Raw genomic sequence first — 14,598 nt, 5'->3', positions numbered from 1 at the left:
ATTTGACTTAACTGTGGCATAATTGAAGATTTGATGTCTGTTTTAATTAGTCATTTTTAAATGAGACTAGTAAGTCAGAATTTTTGTGACACATCTTGTAGTAGTTGACTCTTAAAACTGAAAACCAACTGTTCTGACTTATTAGAAATATTTGGGGGAAAAAACCCAAATCCAAAACCTTTCCTAACCACTTTTCTTAGATTTTTGAGTGCTTTTAGACACTAGTTAGAGTCAATAGACACACAGGGAAAATAGCTGATAAAAAAAGAGGTGGAAATATATTGTTAACTGGATAAATAGTGTCCTACTTAGTGCTTAAGACATTATCAAGGGGTAATGACCTTGAAGTGAAGGAGGTTAGGTTTAGATTACATTTAAGAAAGAACTTCTTTACTGTGAGGCTGGTGAGACATTGGAACAGTTTGCCCAGAGAAGTTATGGATGCCCCATCACTGTAAGTGTTCAGGGCCAGGTTGGATCGGGCTCTGAGCAGTCAGGTCTAGTGAAAGGTGTCCCTGCCCATGGTAGGGGAGTGGGAACTAGATGGTCTTTAATGTCTTCTACAACCCCAGCCATTCTATCATTCAAACCACTAGCCAAAATGTATTGAAATCATTTGAAGATGTTAGTTCTGGTATAACTGCTAAATAAAGCTGTGACAATACAGCCACCCACAATAGTTTATTATACAAATAATAATAATAGAAAGTTACATTCCATTAGTTTTTTAGAATCACAAGCCATGAAAATTAAAGGTATATTACACGTGATATATATTGCAATGTGTGCCAAGTAATTGGATTTTCCTAATATCTAGGTATCATTTCTAAATGTAAGGCTTTAAAAGTGCAGGTTATATAGGATAGTAAGATATGCCACAGTGAATTAAACCAGTCTGTTAGTCTTTTATCCTCTTCTGCACAGCAAAAAATTAATACTTGGTGAAGAATATGTGTCTTGAGCGAGTGTTCCCTAATGCTTTCTCAATTTCCTAAAATATGCAAATAAGAAACTGCCTTAGCCAAAGGCAATATCTTTCTTTTTATTAAGTAAAAGGTAAACTTTGTTGGATTTCTTTTTCGTGAACTTATGCAGCTTCTTTCTCAACTGGTGTAAAATTTTAGCGCCCACTTCCGGCAAACAGACACATGCTCTGTGAAGAACCTTTGTGTTTGTTTGTTTTGAATCTGCTGCTGTTTTACTTCAATAGCAACCGCCTACTTATTTTACTGGAGTACTTAGTCAAGCCCTTTTACAAATCTCATTATTTTACTGACATCTGTCAAACACTATGCAATCATCTCATTACTAACTTGACCAACCAAAGCCTGCTTAGTTATCCCTTGTGCAGAAGCTGTTGCAGGTGATGTTAACTGGTGATGTTAGCTGAATAGGAGCTTTTTTTTTTTTAATGAGGCCTGCGAAGTAATGGTAATCAGAAATGAACAAGATCTTGATAAATTATTGACATAATCTGGAAAACAGGATGTAATTAGAGAAAAGTGTAAGTTACTGGAGTTAGAATACAGTCAAAGGAATGGGGAGCAATGATGTCAGCCACTGCTATAGAAGAAGTCCTGAAAATTATAGTTCATGTGCTTAACAAGTTGTGGCAGTCCAAAGCTGAACACTGTGTAAGCCCATCTCCACAGATGGAGGTGCAAAATGTATCAACCGAACCTGCTTTGCCTGATTTCACTGAAGATCTGCCCTCACTGCATTTAAGAGGGGAAAATGTAGCTGCAGGTGAAGGTAGTTAGGTGGAAAAGCTGCATTTGTTTAACCAACTAAGAGGCTGTAGATGGAATATGTCAGAAAGGAAAGGGACAGTCTGGGTTTTTTTTATGCTTATCATGCATAAAGTAAAAAGAAAAAGACTTAAGCAGGGAATCTTTAAGTTAACAGTTATGAAAAGCTTCCTAATGGCATGGATGCCAGAGAGCTGAAAGAGATCGTTGGGTCAATTATGGAGACTTTTATGAAGAAGTTGTTGAAAATATATCAGACACAATTCATTACAAATAACATATAGAATCATAGAATAGAATCATAGAATCACCTAGGCTGGAAAAGACCTCCAAGATCATCAAGTCCAACCCTTGATCCAACACTGCTGTGGTTACTAGACCATGGCACTAAGTGCCCCATCCAGTCTCATCTTAAAAACCTCCAGGGAAGTGAATCCACCACCTCCCTGGGCAGCCCATTCCAATGCCTGATTACTCTCTCGGTAAAAAATTTCTTCCTAATATCTAACCTAAACCTCCCCTGGCACAGCTTAAGACCATGCCCTCTTGTCCTACTGCTGTTGCCTGGGAGAAGAGGCCAACCCCCACTTGGCTACAGCCTCCTTTCAGGGAGTTGTAGAGTGAGGAGGTCTCCCCTGAGCCTCCTCTTCTTCAGGCTAAACTCCAACTCCCTCAGCCTCTCTTCATAGGACTTGTGCTTGAGTCCCTTCACCAGCCTAGTTGCTCTTCTCTGGACCTGTTCCAGCACCCCAATATCCTTCCTGAACTGAGGGGCCCAGAACTGGAGGCCACAGTAATCCAGGTGTGGCCTCACCAGCACTGAGTCCAGGGCAAGAATCACTTCCCTAGTCCTGCTGGTCACACTGTTCCTGATGCAGTCCAGGATGCCCTTGGCCTTCTTGGCCACCTGGGCACACTGCTGGCTCATGTTCAGCTTCCTGTCCATCCAAACTCCCAGGTCCCTCTCTGCCTGGCTGCTCTCCAGACACTCTGTCCCCAGCCTGTAGTGCTGCAGGGGGTTGTTGTGGCCAAAGTGCAGGACCCAGCACTTGGCCTTGTTGAACCTCGTCCCGTTGGAATCAGCCCAACTCTCCAGTCTGTCCAGGTCCCTCTGCAGAGCCCTTCTGCCTTCCAGTTGATCGACACTCCCTCCCAGCTTGGTGTCATCTGCAAATTTGCTAATGGTGGACTCAGTCCCCTCATCTAGATCATCAATAAAGATATTAAACAGAACTGGGCCCAACACTGATCCCTGGGGGACACCACTAGTGACCAGCCACCAACTGGATGCAGCTCCGTTCACCACCACTCTCTGGGCCCGGCCCTCCAGCCAGTTCCTAACCCAGCACAGAGTGCCCCTGTCCAAGCCGTGGGCTGCCGCTTGTTCAGGAGAATGCTGTGGGAGACGGTGTCAAAGACTTTGCTGAAGTCCAGGTAGACACATCCACAGCCTTCCCCTCAATGACCAGGTGGGTCACCTGATCAAAAAAGGAGATCAAGTTGGTCAGACAGGACCTACCCCTCCTAAACCCGTGCTGGCTGGGTCTGATCCCTTGTCCATCCTGTAGGTATTCTGTGATTGGACTTAGGATGATCTGCTCCATAACCTTGCCAGGCACTGAAGTCAGGCTGACGGGCCTGTAGTTTCCCGGTTCCTCCTTGCAGCCTTTTTTGTGGATTGGTGTGACATTCACCAACTTCCAATCATCTGGGACCTCCCTAGTGAGCCAGGACTGTTGGTAAATGATGGAGAGAGGCTTGGCAAGCTCTTCTGCCAGCTCCCTCATCACCCTTGGGTGGATTCCATCTGGTCCCATAGACTTGTGGGGATCCAAGTGGCTCAGCAGGTGGCTAACTGTTCCCTCCTGGATTACAGGGAGGCTGTCTGGCTTCCTGTCTTTGTCTACCAGCTCCGGAGGCCACTTGTCCTGAGGACAACCTGTCTTACTGTTGAAAACTGAGGCAAAGAAGGTGTTAAGTACCTCAGCCTTTTCCTCATCTTTGGTGACTGTGTTCCCCCCCATGTCCAACAGAGAATGGAGGTTTTTCTTGTCCCTCCTTTTGCTGTTGATGTATTTGTAGAAGCACTTTTTGTTATCCCTAAGAAGTGGCTTGATTGAGTTCAGTTGTTCTAATTTTCTTTCTACATGACCTAACTATATTCCTAAACTCTTCCTGAGTAGCCAGCCCTTTTTTCCATAGTCAGTAAGCTCTCTTTTTTCCCTAATTTCCTTCAAAATTGCCCTGTTCAGCCAGGCTGGCCGTCTTTCCCACTGGCTCACCTTTCAGCAGACTGGGACAGCCTGCTCCTGTGCATTCAAAGCTTCCTTCTTGAAGCATGTCCATCCCTCCTGAAGCCCTTTATTTTCAAGGGCTGTTTCCCAAGGCACCCTCTGAACCAGTCTTCTGAGTAGGCCGAAATCTGCCCTCTGAAAGTCCAAGGTAGAAGTTTTGTTGATGGCCCGTTTTGCATCCCTGAGTACTGAAAACTCTTATTATTTCATGGTCACTGTGCCCCAGACAGCTTCCAACCACCACATCTCCCACCACCATCCCTCTCTGTTTGTCAACAGCAGGTCTAGCGGGGCCCCACCCCTGGTAGGCTCATTTACCAGCTGGAGCAGGAAATTATTGTCTACGCACTCTAGAAATCTCCTAGACTGCCTCTTCTCCGCTGTGTGGAGTTCCCAGCAGACATCTGGCAGGTTAAAGTCATCCACAAGAACAAGGGCTGGCGATTTTGAGACATCTACCAGTGCTTGTAGAATAATTCATGACCCTCATCATACTGGTTGGGTGGTCTATAAAAGACTCCCACCAGGATGTCAGCCTTCTTGGCCTTCCCCCAATTCTGATCCACGGGCACTCAACCTTATAATTACTGACTTCAAGTTCTGCAGGCAGGAGACTCTTTAACATATAGAACCACCCCTCCACGTCTCCTACCTTGCCTGTCCCTTCTGAAGAGCTTGTAGCCACCCATGGCAGTGCTCCAGTCATGCAAGTTATCCCACCGTGTTTCCATGATGGTGACTGCAGCACAGCGTTCCTGCTGCACGATGGCTTCCAGCTCCTCTTGTTTGTTACCCATACTGCGTGCATTGGTGTACATGCCTTTCAGCTGGGCTGCTGATTTCACTTCGAACTCTGGCTTTCCACCCTTAGGTTCATCTCTGGAGAGCCTGGTTTCAACATCTTCCCCCTTCAAACCTAGTATAAAGCCCTCCTGATCAGCCCTGACAACTTATGGGCTAGAGTCCTCTGCCCTTGCAAGATTGATGAAGCCCATCTGTCCCTAGCAGGCTAGGTACCATAGAATTTGCCCCATGGTTGAAAAAAACAAAATTCTGCCAGTGGCACCAATCCTTTAGTCACCTATTGATAAGATGGGCTTTCCTAGTCCTCTCCTTGTTCATCCCTGCTACTGCAGGAACTGAGGCGAACACCACCTGTGCTCCTGTCCCATTAACTAATCGACCCAGTGCCTTGAAGTCCTTTTGAAGTTACCTCTTTCATTAATGTCATCATTGCCAGCCTGGACCACCAGCAGTGGATAATAATCAGAGGGCTGGATTAACTCAGGGTGTCTCCTATCTATATCCCTCCCCCGGGCCCCGGGAAGGCAGCAGGCTTCCCTGTGGTATGGGTGCTATGGTTGGCATATAGGGCCTTCAGTTTCCCTCAGAAAGGAGTCACCAACTAGAACTACCCTTCTTTTTTTTCTTTATAGCTGTGGTTGTAATCCATCTGGTAGATGGGGTGCAACTGGGAGACCCTCCAGACAGATCCTCTTCTTCACTGCCCTCTGCCTGACTCTCTGGGTCCAGGGCCTCATACCTGTTTTTTAAGGGCACTGTGGGAGGTGATGGGGGTTGGGAGGGGATTCTTTTACCTCTCTGATCAGGGACCTGTTTCCATTCCCCCCCATCTACTTGGTTGGCTCCATCTGCCTAATGGCAGGAGGGGCAGGGCTTCGCTGTCTTCCGCTGGACTTCTTTTGGGGTCAAAAGGGTCCACCAATCTATTTCCCTTTCACTCTCCCTAATGCTTCTTAGCCTCTCCACTTCTTCCTTGAGCTCTGCCGCTAAGCACAGCAAATCATTCACCTGCTCGTATCGTATGCAGGTGTCTATCGCACTGTCCTCTGGTACTAACACGAGGCTCAGACACTCTGTGCAACCAGTGACCTGAACAGCTGTGATAAAATGTATTTTATTTTACCCTGTCTTCATCCACTGACATTAGTTAAACTTTTTTTTTTTAACTGAATGAATATAATTCTTTGGTGCCGACATTGCAATTTACAGGGCCTGAGGCAAAAGGAGAATAGCAGTTTAACAAGAAAGGGGATCATGTGGTGCTTATTCATAGTTTTCCATAAAAATAACCATTAGATAACTTACTGCGTGTCCCTCTGCTATGGCTTGGCTGAATTCTGTTGCCTTGCTGTGTCAGGCAGCTTCCTGTCATACAGAGTGCTATTGCTGATGAAGTAAGTATGCAAATATGGAAGTGTGAAAACTGCTTTTTGTATACATTACTGTCAATATGACTTTGAATTTTGGCAGACTGTAAAAAATACTCAAAGATAATCTAATGCATTCATTTTAAAATATAAATGAATGAGGACAGGCTTAGCGTTTATGTAGTATTTATCCATGTGTTACGACCTGCCCCAGAAGGCAAGGGTAATCCAGGTTCTTGTTAATAGATCCCTCGGGGCAGATTAGAATGAAGTGACACATCTGTGTTTATAAATACATATATATGTAGGATTTGTTTTAGAACAATTTGGTTGTGAAGGAAAACACGTATGAAGCTGTTTTGGTTGTTATTATCTACAGTAATACAGCAATATTAAAACGTAGAAATAACACTTAGGAAAACAGATAAGGAAAAGAAAGAGAAAAGATAAAAGTACAAAGTTATATAGTCACCGCCCATTGAATCCAGCAGTGAGACTTGGTAGTTGCAATTTTGATGTCTGTTGGTTGAAGCGATGGATACGGTCTTGCGGGGTCTTGATCTGGTGGGAGAAGTCCACAAAACTCAAAGATTTCACGAATTATATGTGCTCAGGTTCAGGTAGTAATGCCTAGTGTCCTGCGGTGGGAAGTTTTGCAATGTATGATGTAATACTGTGAATCACGGGATACTTCAGGAATGGTCTAAGTTGCTGCGAATGTCTTGATGCTTCCTCGGAGGGGAGTTTTCACAGCTGAGTCTGAGAAGTGATTGAAACAGAGAAAGGAGTAGACCAGATTAGGATTGCTGATTGCAAAAGTGTTTCATGGTAAGCAAGGGAAAGCATTTGGTCCAGAAACAGTGGATATGGTCTGTATTGTTATTAAAAAAAAAATGCATCATCTCCACTAAAAAGCTGAAAGATGAATTGAACGTTACTGTGCTAAAGCTTGCAAATTGTATGGAGATGTCTTATTTTATACAGATACTGGAAGAAAGAAAGGTCTCTTGTAATTCTAGAATGTTATGGAGATTTTTAAAGGAGATGAGCAATTATAAATGGTCTAAGATTTAATTTAGATAAGTATAAAATAATATACTTAAGAAATTATTATTTAATGCAAATACAAATGACAAAATTACTTGTTTAAAGGATTTGCAAAGTAATAATGAATCAGAGATTGGATATGTTGTAAAGTGATGCTTTATAATGAAATCCATTCCTATCCTGATTTTTACATAGAGGCTGACAGCAGACACACAGGGGTGCACAGACGCTCTCTTCTTCTGTGAGAACATAGAATCACAGAATAATTTGTGTTGGAAAGGACCTTTAAAGGTCATCTAGTCCAAATCCCCTGCCATAAGCAGGGACATCTCCAACTAGGTCAAGTTGCTCAGAGCCCCATATGACCTAATGTTGAATGTTTCCAGGGATGGGACGTCTACCACCTCTCTGCACAACCTGTTCTAGTGTTTCACCACCCTTATTGTAAAAAACGTTTTCCTTATAGCTCATCTAAATGTAAAACTATTACCCCTTCTAAAATGATTGTCCCTGTATTTATTATAAGCTCCCTTTAACTATTGGAAGGCCACAATAAGGTCTCCCCAAAGTCTTCTCTTCTCCCTGCTGAAGAAGAGAAGCCTTCATAGGTGAAGTGCTTCAGCCTTCTGATTACTTTTGTGGCATTCCTCTGGACCAGCTCCAACAGATCTATGCCCTTCATGGATAATAACATGGGTAATAATTGCTAGTGTGATTTCACTGCCATCCATGATTAATATACATTTATTAGGAATATTAGTCTTTGTAAATATGAAATCCTCTTGAGTTTTCACTACTTGCAGTGTGTTGAAACTGGAGTTAAAGTAATAGCCATGTTGCCTGAATATAGTACAGTGTATTGCAGTGCAGCCATGATTAACAAAAGTAGTTTTAATGGGCTTTAAGCCTCTGGTCCTACCTGCCCGGGTTTGCTTTGAACACTGGTGAAACTTACAAGTTATTAGGGATCTAATTTCTTGTAGCCTGTGTCCAGCAGACAGTGAACAACTATCCACCAACACTTTCTGCTCACCAAAGATTTTTATAAGTGGTTTGTGAGAGGAGAATAAATTTGGTTCCTATAAGTGCTGCATAAGGGCGATAGTTTTCTACCTTTTTTTTTGTTTTTTACCCTAATGTGAAAAGTCTGTAGTTAGTAGGCAAAGATTATGACTTCTGCCTAAAATTCCTGTGCAATTTTAGCTTAATTTTTTTGTGGAATTTCTTCAGGACCTTGGCTTCTCAGTCTAGTTGCACTGATAAGTTATACAGCAGATGATCAAATGAAGATTTTTCTTAAAAGCGAAATGTACTTATTAGAAGCAGGAAAAGTTCATCATTATTCAAATAATGAATTTTGAGATAAGCTGATATGATCTCCTACTCTGATAGGGTGACAACCTTAGTAGATGAGGCAAAGGCTGTGGATTTTGGCTGTCTGGACCTTAGTAAAGCCTTTGACACTGTCTTCTACAGCATTTTCCTGGAAAACTGTCTGCTCGTGGCTTGGATGGGTGAAAACACAACTGGATGGCCAGGCCAGACAGTGATGGTGAATGGAGTTACATGCAGCTGATTGGCTCATCACCAGTGGTGTTCCCCAAGGCTCAGTACTGGGGTCTGGTGCACAAGTTCTATGAGGAACGGCTGCGGGAGCTGAAGTTGTTTAGCCTGGAGAAAAGGATGCTTGTTGGACAACTTATTGCTCTCTAGAACTACCTGAAAGGAGTTTGTGGTGAGATAGGGGTTGGGCTCTTCTCCCTAGTTACAAGCAATAGAAGAAGAAGAAATGACCTCAAGGTGTGCCTGGGAAGTGGTGGAATTACCATCTCTGGAAGTGCTGAAAAGGCATGTCGATGTGGTGCTTAGGGGTTTAATGATGGACCTGGTGTTAGGTTAATGGTTGGACTTGATGATCTTGGAAGTCTTTTCCAACCTTAACAGTTCCATGTTTCTCTTCACTGCCCCTCCACTCCCACTGAGCTTCTGTCTTGTGTTGTACTTGATACTAGAACAGGTTTCCTAAGATGCAGTAAGAGAACCTGACAAAGATGCAGCTATATGAATAGCTATATTGTTCCTGAAAGGAACAGTTTTACACCTTCTCCAACAGCTGAATGGAGGACTCCTATGCAATGATGTCCTTCATCTGAGCTGTTCCTCTCTTGAAGAGGCTATTGAATGTTATAAACAGTACTGCAATAGCAGCCCTGTAGTGTTCAGTTCTTTGTATGCTGAAAGTATCTGTTACTGCTCAGTCTCGTTTGAGTTGCTGTTCTGATCCTTTGGGTTTCCTGATTTAATAGTCAGTGTTTACTTTTACAAAGGGAACTGTGATTTGGAATGTGTTTGTTCCCATCCTGAGGCTGTTGTGGATAAAATAATGAACCTCAATTCACTTCACTAAAACTCTGCAGTAATACTAAATAGTTGAAAGGGTACTCTGTAACAGAATGGTTTACCTGCTCTCCATGGGTTTGGTTGATAAGGCGAATTTTATGTGCTTAAATTGCAAAGAAAACCCAATTGTCACGAGAAACCACTGGAGTTTTTTGATTGATTGTGGGTTTTTTTGTGTTTGTTGTTGTTGGGGGTTTTTTTGTTTGTTTTGGGTTTTTTTGTTTGCCTTCTAGTTAGGAAAGGTTATTTTCATAGGAAATGTAGTATAGCATTCAGATTTCTGGCAGACGTTGATACTCTTCATTATTGGAATTTTTAAGGTAAGGTCAGACTGGAGTATTACATAGCAGTTCTTCAGAATTATGCTTTGGTTTTATTTTGTTTGTTTGTTTGCATGTTTTTTTTCTCCTGCAAGGGCAACTTAAATGTAGAGGTTCAGGAGACATGCTCATGTATGGGTATATAGTCACAGTATATCTTGACTGCATTTTGTACACTTGGTTATTTGTAGAAACCAGAAAAACAGAGAGAGGGAGGAAAATAAATAACATTGGAAATACTTTCTCATGTGCTCTTATCAAGGGACAAGGGGGAAAAAAAAGAAAAAGGGAAAGAATAGATTCAGAAATGGGGGAGACTGAAGAGAGGAAGTGAAGAGTTGAAAAGTGGAAAAGACTGTATTTGTTCAAAGGCTCAGTTTTAAGTAGAGGTAGGAAAAGCCATGTCTTTTGGCATATTATCTGGGAACACTGAGACACCTTGCTGAGTGCCCTGAAAGAGCTGGAGTTGTACTGATGATCAAAGCAGTGAAGGTATACTGCAGCAAAAGAAAAAGAAAAAAAAATTGAATTAGATCAATAGCTTATGGGTCAGTTTCTCAGTAACTTCTATTAAACTAATTGTGTGCCATAGCACTTCATTTTACTTTTATAATATGTATGACAATTCCAGCTTTTCTATGGCAGTACTGGTTAAAAGTTTTGGTATTTTTAATTTAGTATCACTTTCAAAGTGATTATGTCACTTTGTTTATGATTAATACTTAAATATTTTTTCTTTAGCTCATATGAGTTCTCTTTTTGTTACTGTATCCCTTTTTCCCCTTGTAAGGAACTGCTTATAAGTGACAGTTTGTATCCCAGTAGTTAAATACATTAGCAATTTGCTTATCCTCAAGATCAGCTAAATAAAATTGATTTTTAAACAGGAAATAATGCTAACTTTTTTCCTACACTATTTTTATTTTTAGGAATGTTGTCTCTGCAATTTGAGAGGTGGTGCATTGAAGCAAACTACTGACAAAAAGTAAGTAATATATTTTTCAGGACTGTATATGCTTATTTCTGACTTTATTCCCAATCCATTCCCATGTGCAAAGCATTTGTAAACATAATTACTTGACAGTGTCCCTTGAAGCTGAATTGTTGCAGAACTAAAATTACTGCTATTCAAATGTGCCACTGGCATTTTGTGAAATAGTTAGATAGTAAAATGTACGTTTCTTTTAGTATTTGCACGCACTTGCTTGTTCCAAATTTTAATCTGCTGGCCTTTGTGTAGAGAAAGTAAATGAGAGCTCATTTATCCCTGTTTGCATGAGAAAGTCTTACCAAACACCAAAGTGTATTTTCCTCTTTCCTCCTGAAAACTACCATGCAATACCTTTGAACTTCTAAACCCAGTATTTTCAGTTAATTAATTTTAATCATATTGAAATAATTTTCAATTCTGAAGTCGTTCTTTTTTTATTCAAATACATTTATAGCACACACTATCAAAAATAATATTGTTGATGACATTGTATTATTAACAGAATCAATATTTTTTATTGTATCTGGATGACAGACACTATAGCAAGTAACCCTAAAAGATGAAGTGGAAAATGTCTCAGCTTAATTTTTTGTCAAGCCCAGTAGTACAACAGTCTTCATGCGTTTAGAATTTCATAATTAATTAGGTTATTTTAGTAGCTTGGCAATATCATGTAGACTCTTTCTTTAATGCTTTGGAATGCAGTGGTAAGACATGATCTTGGTACAACATTCTTTTTTGCTTAGCAGGAAAGAATTTATTTATCAATGATTTGCATTGGGTTGCATGACTGGTGAATTGTTCAGTTAGTAGAAGGTTTTATGTGAAACTCAGGCCATATCTTACCTACAAAAAGCATTAATGTCGTAACCATTCTAGTGGGGCTTTTGACCAGTACATGAAAATTCTCATCTGATTTTTAGTTTGAATTCCCCTAAATTTGATACTTGCTTTAATCACAAAAAAAAAAAAAAAGAGAAAAAAAAATGACAGAAATATCTCATGCCCTTTTTAATATTTGCTGTTGACTGATTACAGGTTGCTCCTTTGAAAATATGTATATCTTTTTTTGTGAACCAATTGAAATTTTTTCCAAATATTTCATAAGATTTATTCATAGAAAAAAAATCTACAGAAGTTTACATAGAGTGATTTTCTTTGTATAACAATACATAAAGTCTTTGGCTTTACATTCTGTCACTCTGTAGGTTAGTGTTACAGATTTATGAAATGGAATTTCTGTAAAAGCAGTTCAACTCCTGTTTTCCTGTTTCCATAATACCTTATAGCTGTTATACATTGTGGAGTTTTTCATCTATCTTTCAGTTTCAGCTACCATTCCAAGATTTTGAGTTTTTCAGAAAAGTATGTTACAAATATGTCTTTTTTTTCCAACAAGTGTAAAATCTAACATGTGCATTCCCTTTGCTCCTTGTTTGCTCCTTACAAACTAGTGAGGGATATGAGTATTACTTATATTTAAAAGCTAATGTATCAAACACAGAGTGTGTGTGTGCAGGAAACAATTTACCATGTAGGAGAGTTGAGATTCCTTCTTTTCAGCAGAACACAGCAATTATTTTGAGTCTGTTAGGTTGAGAGATGTCAGAGTATAAATGATTGGGTAAAGATTGATTGAAGAGGTATTTTATTTACAGCGTTTCTGTCCCATAAAACTTAGATGGTAAGACTGTAGTTTAGCAGGTGGGCAGGCAGCAATGAAGAGAAAAAGGGTGTTATTACAAATTTAAAGAAGTCTTAAAGCAGGACTCTTTAAGTTAAAACATGAACAAAGCTGTCACTTTAATAAAATTATAGATCTGCAAGCTTTATCTGCTTTTATTTGGGCTGAATTTATAACTTGCTAATTGATATGTCATCTTCATATACAGCTGTTATTTCACACTGATGAATACAACTTTGAAGTCACATGACAGCAGTTTATATTTAGTTGTTGGGTGTCATATTATACTTTTTTAGATGTTTTTGTCAATGACTTATTTGAAATACTACTTCTCTACTGCAGGAAAGAGAAATTATTTCTCTTTTCTGCATCACCCTCCATCTCCTTCAGTTTCAGCCCACATTCCTGTTAATCTGCTAAGATGCTCAAATAATATGTGTCTCTTGGAGATATACAGAAAGGGGAGTGAGGCAAGCATTCAGGGCTTAGAGAAATAGAGCAGATGGGGTAATGAAACCAGATGTACAGTGAATGACAGGGAATAAGGCAAATATGAGTCAAAGAATAGAAATGTTTTCCTTTCTTCAGATTTACTACTTGTCTGTCCCTAAAAGATTTTAGAAGTAATCTCAGAAGGCTGCTCTTTGTTAATAAGAATGTTATTAGCTTCTCTTTTACTCCATGAAACATACACTTTCAGTATTAATTTCAGACTTTTTAAAGTTTCATTTAGCCTTTCTTATTCTGATATTTATGTATTGAAACAGAATTTGGAGGATAATAGCAATGCTTTCTGATGAATATAGGAAGCACATAGAATGATCTCATAAACTTCCTGAAGTTGCACTGAAGTCTTACATGTAGCATTGGTCCTAGGCACTTGCAAGTGTTTTCACTGCTAAAGGTGATCCAGTTCATGTTGGGCATTGCACTGATAGCCTGGTCACTCTGCTGCTTTTATGCCATTGTGTCTGTAAACAGAAAATCTTGATAGTATACTTTGTTTTGCATTTCAGTAGATATATGGCTGATTGTGATCACGTGTGTTGCCTACGAATAGTTACTCAGGTCTGAGAAATGTTAATGCAAAATGCTGTAGATGATAATTACTCATGAACCAAATAGCATGTTCTTTACATACATACCTGAATGGCACAACTACGAAAACTTCGCACATAATGGAAAGTGAAAGATGCTTTAAAAAATGTTGCAACAGGACCTCAGTCTGAAATTATATTTAAACGAAGTGGTGGTGGTGTAACATTTGCTAAAATGTTTTGAAGAAGTTTAGGAAAGCCTAATAAGGAACTAAATAGAGATGGATGCCTTTAAAAAAACCCAAAAGCAAAAGCAAAAAACAAAACACACAGCAAGTAATGAAACATCTGAAACACTTGTACTTCTATGGGTTTTTTTGGTGGTATTTTTGACTTGCCACTTTTCACAGGTGGGCACATGTAATATGTGCAATTGCCATCCCAGAAGTCAGATTTGGTAATGTCACAGAGCGTACTCCGATAGACACTAGCAGAATACCTTTGCAAAGGTTAAAATTGGTGAGTAGTATATTAATATATGCTTTACTATTAAGGTGTTCCAATATTTGAAATGTATTGAAAATCTGAATTGTGATGATTATTGCAACGTAGAGTGCAGTAAACCATGTTTAAGGTAAGGAATAAATAACCAGGTTTTTATTAAGATCGGCCTTTTGACACATAGTGGCAATTCATTAACACTGTTAACAGTCTTTGGTGTTCTATTAAAAGTAATTCAAACCTGTTGTTCCGCAAAAAAAGAATAACAAACTTGATCAATGTCAGCTGTGGAAGTTTCACTTTTGGAACTCTACTGGTGATGAAACGTGAACAGACTGGGAATATTACACAATACATGTTTGTGAGGTCTCTTTACTGTGGCTTTTTACCTCAATGAACTAGTTA

At 40.0% G+C, this 14,598-nt stretch overlaps 1 protein-coding gene across 4 annotated transcripts in view; it reads left to right on the top strand.

Annotated features, from left to right (window-relative positions):
- The window catches only part of KDM4C (lysine demethylase 4C), a 260,355-nt gene that overhangs the window by 170,678 nt on the left and 75,079 nt on the right, over nucleotides 1-14,598 (top strand). For 2 of the 4 annotated variants that reach the window (XM_029959022.1, XM_018070293.1), the window contains 2 exons: nucleotides 10,910-10,965; nucleotides 14,103-14,211. The exons of 1 other annotated variant lie outside the window; for it this stretch is intronic. In XM_029959022.1, coding sequence (XP_029814882.1) covers nucleotides 10,910-10,965; nucleotides 14,103-14,211 — 165 coding nt within the window. Of the gene's footprint in view, nucleotides 1-10,909; nucleotides 10,966-14,102; nucleotides 14,212-14,598 lie in introns of those variants that run through there. One more of the 4 variants, XR_003915694.1, reaches the window with a different exon arrangement.

Source organism: Manacus vitellinus, unplaced genomic scaffold (genome assembly GCF_001715985.3).
Source record: "Manacus vitellinus isolate BGI_N305 unplaced genomic scaffold, ASM171598v3 scaffold_18_pilon, whole genome shotgun sequence".
Lineage (NCBI taxonomy): Eukaryota > Metazoa > Chordata > Aves > Passeriformes > Pipridae > Manacus > Manacus vitellinus.
Note: the sequence above shows the minus strand (reverse complement) of the source record. Positions and strands in the feature narration are given on the sequence as shown.